Source organism: Rhipicephalus sanguineus, chromosome 11, assembly GCF_013339695.2.
Source record: "Rhipicephalus sanguineus isolate Rsan-2018 chromosome 11, BIME_Rsan_1.4, whole genome shotgun sequence".
Classification (NCBI taxonomy): Eukaryota; Metazoa; Arthropoda; class Arachnida; order Ixodida; family Ixodidae; genus Rhipicephalus; species Rhipicephalus sanguineus.
Genome location: NC_051186.1, coordinates 111242420 through 111251715, shown reverse-complemented (window position 1 = coordinate 111251715; position 9296 = coordinate 111242420). Strand labels below are relative to the sequence as shown.

Sequence of the window (9296 nt, the reverse complement as noted above, 5' to 3'; positions counted from 1 at the left end):
TAGGAATCGGTACACGACTAAAGTAAAACGTGAAGAACACTAAACTTTTGTGGTAGCTGTGGTGGGAGGGTTCTAGCCGAGGCGGGTGAGGAGGCAGGCTGATGCCCATGGACCGCGGAGTAAACACACACGCTTCGAGTCCCCAGCAGAATTGCCCTCGTTTATTGACACTACACCCTTTATTACTAAATCCTATAGAGGACGCCTCAAAATTGACTAGGCACTCGCGCCCTCTACATCCCCCTTTGGGAAAGGAAGAGAAAGCAACCCCTCACTCTCAGGTATGCAACGTAATAACAAAGGTCTCATGGCACCCTCTAAATGTTCAGCCGCAGCGGTGGCTTAACACAACGTCTAGACTGAGTGCGCACAAGCGACCCAGGCGCTTTGGAGGGAGTAGCTGGGGCAACCGGTGCTAGAACTGCTGGTACTGCTGCTTACAGGCTCTGGACGCGTTGGAGTCTGTGGCAGGCTTTCGCATCATTATGTCAGTGGACTGGAGCTGCCGAGGTCTAGACCAACCGATGACGGAGACTGCCGCGGGACCAGATGTCTCCGGTTGCGGACGAGAGCACCTGCATCCGTCTGGACCACCTAGGAGCGTGGACGGTGCGCCGGGCTAAGAACAGTGCCAGAACAATCTGTGTCGCGAATTCACACTCTGTCTCCCTCCTCCAGGGGCGAAAATCTTGTGCAGGATGTCGACAGTCAAAATCTTGACGCTGGCGACGTCGTTGGGCAGTGCCACGCCGGTGGAAGTCGGCAGCGTTAGGGACTATACACGCGTTATCCGCACACCCGCTCCGCACGTGGCGGGACACCTGCCGCCCGCAAACGGAGGAGGAAAAACCGGAACGACGCCAATCGTCGCACACGGGGTACCGGTTTTTCCTCCTCCGTTTGCGGGCGGCAGGTGTCCCGCCACGTGAGGAGCGGGTGTGCGGATAGCGCGTGTATAGTCCCTTAGGCGGTTCCGGAAGCAACGCGGCCGTTGGGACCTGAAGGTGAGTTTTGAGGCTGCGCCCCATGAGCAGCTGAGCAGGGCTGTACCCGGTCACGCCAGGTGCATTGCGTTATGTGAAGAGAGCCAAAGGCCAGTCCAAAGGCTTCTTGTAGAGTTCCTTAACCGTCTATGCACTCGAATTCCCCATTAGACAGCGGGTACCTGGAACTTCTGGTTATATGGGAGAAGTAGCTCAGGGAGAAGACGCGGAATTCTGCCGACGAAATCTGAAGCCTATTATTGCTGACGAGGGTTTCTGGGATCTCATGCCTTGCAAAGGCACTTTTGATGATAGAGAGCACCACTATAGACGTCGTTGAGCGAAGGGACAGCACTTCTGGGTACCTCGAGTCTACGAGGATAAAGTAGTGGGCTCCTTCTTGATGAAAGATGTCCACCGACTCGCTCCCAAGGACGGCTAGGCGTCACAGTAGGTAGCAGTGGCTCTGCTCGCTGGCCCCTCGCTGTGGCACACAGTTGGGACAGTTCTCCACCATGCTCTTGATCTGGGTCCCCGTGGTTGGCCACCAGACAGCTCCCCCCGTGATGGCACGGCAGCGGTTCAATCCGATGTGTCCGTCATGGATGAGGAAAAGGACGTGCTTCGGCAGAGAAGCCGGCACCAGCAGGCGGCCACCGCAGAGGAGAAGGCCGTCACCGATACTGAATTCGGCCCGATGAGCCCAGAACGGAGCCATGCTGAGAGGCATATTCTGTTTCCTAGGCCACCCTTGCTCACAGTACGACGTGAGCTGTGCGCACTCCCCATGTGCAGCCTGGTGAGCTCGGAAGTCTTCGAGGAGGACTGCAAATGTGGGACGGATAGCACGGAGTGCTTCTTGAACGTACAGCTCCACCTTATCAACAGCTGGAGTCGCTGGCAGCTGGACGAGTGGCTCCCTAGAGATTGCATCGGCAGTGCCCAGCTGTTTTCCAGGAACGTACTTGACGTCAAATTGGTACTGGGGAAGGCGGATGCGGAAGCGCTGGATTCGTGGCGGCATGAGTTCGAGATCTGCGGTTCCCAAGAGATAACGGCTTATGGTCGGTCTCCAGGGTGAAACGAATACCCCGAAGAAACACGTCGAATCGGTTGGTGGCCCAGGTGGCCGCCAGTGCCTCTTTTTCCATTTGCCTTTACCTCCGTTTCGTTTCAGTCAGCGCTCGAGAGGTGTATGCAACTGGTCGGCGCTCCCCTGATGACTGGTCTTGAAGGAGAACGGCACCCAGCCCGAATGAACTGGCATCTGCGGAGACTGTCATCAACAATGCAGTGTTCTACCTTGCGAGGCAGATGTCCGAGGACAGCATGCTCTTGAGCTTTTGAAATGCTGAAGCTTGAGCTGGTCCCCATGTCCAGGCTGCAGTCTTGTTTAGGAGACTTCTGATTGGCGCAGTCGTTTGAGAGAGGCCCGGCAGGAAGCGACCGACTTGGTTCAGCATACCGAGAATGCGTTGGACACAATGAACATACCGAGGAGCTGGCATGCGCTGAATGGCGGCCACTTTCTCTGGATCCGGAGTGATGCCATGGACACCGAGGACAACGCCAAGGAACCGCACGCTGAACACGGCGAAAATGCATTTGGCAGTATTGAGGGTTAGCCACGCTTGTTGGAGGCGACCGAGGACTGCCTGTAGGCGTTGGTCGTGTTCTTCTGTGGTGCGACCAGACACAAGAATGTCGTCCATAAGGTTAACAACACCAACCAACCCTTCCAGCAGGCGAGACATCTGACGCTGAAAGTATTCTGGGGCCGATGTTATGCCGAATGGGAGGCGGCACTAGTAATACCTGCCAAACGGAGTGATGAAAGGCGTTTACTTCAGGGAGTCGCGCGCCAGGCGTATTTGGTGGAAGCCTGAAGTTGCGTCCAACTTCGAAAAAACGTCGGCGTCACCGAGAAGTCCGAGGGTTTGGTCGTCGGTCGGGGGTACGTGGCGTTTACGCAGAACGACTTGGTTGAGTTTGGTCAAATGCACGCACAGGCGGTAACACCCCGCTGGCTTCGGGACGACGATAAGTCCCGTGCACCAGTCCATCGGTTCGTCGCCGCCCCGGATCACACCGTCATGCTCCATCTTGTCGAGCTCCTTTTTGAGTACGTCTCGTAGCGCTGTCGGTATACACCGGGCTTTGCTGAGGGCATACGGTACCGCGTCAGGCTTGATACGTATCGTGTACTCTTCCGGAAACGTGTCCAAGCCGTTGAAAATGGCTGGAGGTGGTGCTTCCCAAGGTGGTGCTTCCGACACAGCTGGTGTGACGGCGCCGACAAACTTGGCGACCCCAAGGGAACCGATAGCGGGATAGCCGGGAAGTGGCTCCTCTTGTCCGCAACGACGTACAGGCGCTCGTTCACTTGCCTGCCTCTCCAAGATAGCGCCGCGTCGACGGCGCAGTGAAGCTTCAGGGCTTGTTTCCCAGGTACTAGATGTTCTTCGCCGCGCGGCTTATCGAGGGCGGCTGGGCAGCCGGGAAACGTGCGCGGAACCACCGAGACATCGGCACCAGAGTCCACTTTGATGACGAGCGGGTGCTCGTTGACTCGCACCTCAACGTACCGGCCGTTGCGAGCCACTGCCGCGAAAGAGTGGAGTTTCGCGGATCCGAGGCGCTTCCTTGAGGGACATACCACCGCGAAGTGGCCTCGCTTCTTGCAGTGGTTACAGACCGCTTTGACCGCTGGATAGTGAGACCGTCGGTGAAACTCGTGACCGCAGAATTGGCACTGCCCACTTAGGCCTAGGCCGCTTTTCGAAGCATCGCCAGCTCTGTTGCTCGTGTGAGAACCGTCGGGCCGGTCACGTGACGCAAAGTCGCCAGAGTCCCGTTTGTTGCGTCGTCCACGTACACGCTACGCGGGTTTGCGCGAAGTCGCCGCATCCATGTGAGCTGCCATAGGCGGTTGCCTAGCGCTGAGGGACAGGCGTTCTTTTTCGCGTTCGGCGTATTCGTGCTGTCGAGCTTGCACGAGTGCAGCTTGTCTGAAAGGTGAGAATCCGACAAACCCACGACGAAATTATCGCGAACAAGACGCTCTTCAACGGCAGGTAACGGGTAGTTACTCTTGCGTACCATGTTCCGAAGGGCCGTGACGAAACTGTCGACGGCTTCGCCTGGCTTTTGCGTCCGCTTGTGGAACCGAGAGCTCTCAAACTACTCGTTTACGGGGTGCACGAAGTAGCTTGTGAGCCGCCGGGTGACTTCCGCGTGAGACTTGTACGCGTCTTCATCAGACATGAGTGAACTGAGGGCGATGCGTGCACGGGCAGCCATACAGTAGAGGAGAGTCCTAACCGTAGTCTCGTCCGGGGCTGCGTGTATGCCGGTGGCGAAGGCATAGTCCTCAAAATGCTGTAGCCAGGGCAGCCACTCGCCGGCATCGTCGAAGGAGAATGAAGCCGGACTCCGAAGACTGGCGGCAGCGAGAGCAGAAACTGGATCGTCTTCGTTAGCCATGTCGAGTGGCGGGAACCAAGCATCCCACTTCTGAGACCATGTGGCGGGAGGGTTCGAGCCGAAACGGCCGAGGAGGCAGGCTCAAGCCCGAGTGCCGCGGAATAAACACACGCTCCGAGTCCCCAGAGAAGTGACCCGGTTTATTAAAAGTACACCCTTTATATACTACATCCTGTAGAGGGCGCCTCATATTTGACTTGGCAATCGCGCCCTCTACAGAAGTTTTGTGTTAAGGGCCGGACTAAACGAAGACGCAACGTGAGTCGTGTCTCCTTCCGAAACCGGCCGCGATTTTTCTCAGGGGAGCGCAAACAGGGAACGCGGTGTTGCAGCCAGCCGAGGCAGGCGCGTGTCGCAGGGCCACTTTTAATATGTAGGAATGCTATGAGTGAGGTCGAGGCTTGGGCTGAGGTCGCCACCTTGCGACGCGTTATGGCGTTGACAATATTGCCATTCTCCTCTTCGAAACGCGCCGAATAGGACGGACACCTAGTAACGACATGCTGCAGGACCTATTCGCGGAAGCCACGGTCGTGATGTATAACTTCACTATACTGCTCCCAGACGTCGACGCTACCCCGCCGACCAAGAGCACTGCGAGAGCAAACTGTGATATATGGGTCATTTCACTACAACTGTCTCAGCATTGGCGCTCGATCATCAGCGATTTGAATGGAAAAAATCGAGCACTATCTATTGAAAGCAAGAAGCTTTCCGCCGAAATATTTTTGGAGAAAAAAGTTCTTCAATGCCGCAAACCGAATGTGACGTTTTTCGGAAAGATCGGAACATGTCTCGTAAAACGCGTTACAAAAAAATGTCTTCTTTCTAAATTAGGCTAGGGCAAAATTGGCCCTACCAAACGATTGTAGTTATTTCGCCTAAAATTAGGAAGAACACTACGATTAAGAAATATGTCTGTTGCCGTAATGGGAAATACATATACTTTTGTCTAAATTCAAGGTCACTGGTCAAACATCATCACATACATACGTACGATCCACTTATAAACATACTCATCCCTTATATGCGTTTGTATGTGTTCATAAGTGCCACTTACCCGCCATATTAAAGCACTTACCTGCTTCTTTTCGCGCTCTTAAGTCTCTGCGCAGGCAACGGGGTGTCGCACACATGGGCGTCCCTTTCCGCTGTTGCGTAACCACACTATGCACGGCTTCAATGGACAGCTGCATTCGGTTAAATTCACTCTAGTGGGATTCCAATTTCTCAGTGACTCAGGCAAATACTCGCTAGTAAAGTATTAACATAAGCACATGCAAAGATCATTAGGTTGCCACAGCATACAGAGATATATGTCCGTGGTGCGGGGCCCCACCAACTCTGTTTCACATTACATGGGAGTGTACACTTCACAACGAAGAACACCACAACATGAATAACACAGAGGAAAAATGGGAGGCACTGCTGTCCAGCTCGGCCTTTGATGATCAGCTTTGTCTGATCCAACGGGCAGAGAAGATGGCAAGGGCCAGCGGAGCCCTGGAATAGGGGCCCGACCATTTGCTTTGCTCCGCGTTATACGCAAATAAAGTTTCTCTCTCTCTCTCTCTCTCTCTGTCTAGCTGTTCAGTGGGGAATTTGTTGTATGTTGTATTTACCGCTGGACGCGTTCCTGTGAAGACAAAACACGAGCAAAAACAGACACCGGCAGAACACAACTTCAAAAATATTTTACTTCCTTTAAACAAAAAGTAGGTTGAAAATACTTTCTCAGTCAGTAGGTTGTAATGTTGCTAGTAAATTCGCTCATTAACATAATTTTACTGGCAACACCTCAACGATAAATTTACGACTAAACATGAACGAAAATGAACTTTTCTGCAAATTTGTCGTAAGCTGTACACGCCCTTTCATGCCGTATACGTCTCAAACTATTTTTCGGCTACAGTAAAACTGCCTGCCCATAAGTTAATACAAACTATTACATTTCACTGAATGTCGCCGTTCTACGAAAAAATCCCCAATGTGGGCTATATTGTCCATATTTAAGGCCGTATAAAACACCCACGAAAGCGTAAACGTTCCTGAAACTTAAGTGTAAAGCGTACGATTGTTCTATCCTAGTTTGTTCTGTCCTAACAATTTGTCCTAGCCTACTTTATAAAGAAGAGATTTTGTGAAAACGCGTTTTACAAGCCGTAGTTTCGAGCTTTCCTAAAAACTTCCTATGCTGGTTGCGGCACTGAAAAATTGTTTTCGCTAAAAATATTTTGGCGGAGCACTTCTTGCATTGGACAGGTAGTCCTCGATTTTTTTCATTCAAATCGCAGATAGTCAAGCGCCAAGGCTCGGACAGTTGGCGTGGAATGACCCATAAGGAGACGCGTTTGTAGAGCATTCGTGGTGTGTGACCATGGCGCGGTAACCTAAGGACCTTCTTTTTCAAGCTGCATGCAGGAGCCTTGCCAGTGAATACATGGCTGGGAGACAGAGGGAGTTATGTACCATGGGGAAGCATCTGTTTCCCGTGTAATAAACCTAAAACTATTGATCATTTACTCATTGATGGTAATAATACAATATTCTTTTGGGACATATTGTAGAAGGCCTTAAAGATATAACTACCTCTTAATTCGCACGGAATTCGCTTTCTGCCCTTTGAACGTTCCGTTCCCCACTTGGATGTTATCGTTTTACTAGGTCTGCATTCGGTATGGCGCAGCACGTTAGCCTATAACCAATATGATTTTAAAGTTCCGTCTGTTCATGAGTGTTCCGTGGAAATTGTTGTCAAAGCGCGTGATGTGTACACGACGACGGGCTGTGATGAAGATGTGATATATTTTTTTGATGCATTAAGGAAAGAAGATGGCTTTTAAGGTCCATTTTCCTTTTTTAGACACAATATCATTGAGAACTAACAGACAATAATGCCAAGGATAGTATAGGAGATGTTATTTGTAATCATTGGAATGTAACTGTAAAGAAAGTAAAGTGGACGAAAGGGTAACTTGCCTTCGACAGGGACCAAACCTGCGACCTTCGAATAACGCGTCCGATGCTCTACCACAGAGCTACGGCATCGGTCATCTCCCCGCCCACTTTAAAGGATATATATGTACATTTAAACCTAGGAGTGTTTGTCAGAGCCGATCGCAGCCATGGTGGAGAGTGTGGAACGCCCTTTTTCTACCTTATGGCGTGACGTAGCACGTGATCTTTTTGCGAGCTGGCAGCTCACCAATAATCCCTCGCATACTACCTGAAGGCATCAAGTCCGCCAGAACGAGACCCGTGCTATGAATGAAGGAAAGAAGATGGCTTTTAAACAGATATGATGTGTCATTATTAGACTATCTTGACCTGTAGTCAAGAAGGCAATAAAAAAAGAAAGTGGCCATGGCGCAGTGGATAGCGTACCCAGTACATGTCGTCGCGGACCTAGATGTCGCGGATTCGACTCCTGTTATTCTTCTTTGCCATCTGAGTGTGTCCATTTTTTTCGACGCTGTTTTCGTGACAGAAATACGTCACTGATTTCGTGTTAAAATTATGAATTGGGGCGTAGAGAAACCTTGCATGTGTACTTTGTACTACTTTCCGCGAGGCGAACTTTTTATGCGCAAAACTAAGTTTGCATTCGTGTCCCTGAGGACTCGAACAGCAAAATATATTTTTCAGCGAAATTAAAGTGTTTGTGGACATGCACCGACATACTTATCTGAAAACACTCTGATGTGTTTGAAGCGATGAAGCTGTGCGCATAGATTGCGCTTTCGTTGAGATGCGATGCTTTATTTCTACATTTATTGCAAGCTGCTTTCGCGCAATATCTTCAACTGATGTCTAAAAAACTGGGTTGAAAGGCGGGCAACAAGAATCTCGCCACATGCTACGGAACGCACCAGCCACTATGGTTGAAGATTGTCACGCAGCAGAAGCTTAAAGAATTAAACTGTAGCCAACAGCGGCCACTCGAACCGTTTCGCGGCCGAGCAAGAAAGAGTCTGAACAGCCGCCAGGTGGCGCAGTTATGCGCAATTCCAATCCTTAGTAAGCGCCGTTAACAGTCGCCTTACGAGGACCACAGAAACGCGAGTTTGACATTAAACTTTCGTAAATGAAATTTTTTACTGATGTTTGTAATCCTTCACGTCGGTTCTGCATGTGTCCTCATAGGGCGTTTTATGCACTAACACAAAATTCAGTAAACCTGCATACATGTTTTATCTTTCTACATTTGCACCGTGAGTACAACGCATTCATGTGGTTTAGATACACGAATGTTCACAAAAATCAAGAATTCGTGTGCCGCCCACAGGTAAAGACACTCGGCCCCGGAGCATAAGGGCTTGGGTTCAAATACGAGCGCAAAAATATTTGTGGCGTTTTTTTTTTTTTAAAAAGAGCCAAGTGCACTTCTACTGAAACTCAGATAAAAACGGCTTTTTGCTACTGACAAAACAGTCGGGCCTGCTCGACCAAATTCTTGCGAGTGTGTTCCTGTCCCTTATTACCTCAAATATATAGTGCGCCTAAAATCTATGTAGCCCACTACCATTGGCATGCAAAAGTAAAATTTGTATTTGGCTCTTTTAGACTGGAACATTTCATTTGGTCTTGAATTGGTCCGGAAAGGAAGTCTTACACGATTAGAATGCACGCTATAGCAATATTCGGGTGCCTCTGTCGGCGCCATCCTTCGTCGCATGGGAGTAATGAAGATGGCTAGACTTGAAGAGCGACTGGTCCTTCCTTCAAAAGCGCTCCATCTCTTCTTCTGAGCTGGTCTTTTGCCGTGCCGATTCGGATCACTTCATTTTCTTCGAGGGATAGATCGGTCCCCAATATTTTCATTGCAGTTGT

At 50.6% G+C, this 9296-nt stretch overlaps 1 protein-coding gene across 1 annotated transcript; it reads right to left on the bottom strand.

The window, feature by feature from the left end:
• Nucleotides 1-1428: 1428 nt before the first annotated feature.
• Nucleotides 1429-2007, bottom strand: LOC119375321 (uncharacterized). The gene has a single exon (XM_037645499.1). It carries the CDS (start codon nt 2005-2007, stop codon nt 1429-1431), a length of 579 nt encoding a protein of 192 aa, XP_037501427.1.
• Nucleotides 2008-9296: the final 7289 nt, after the last annotated feature.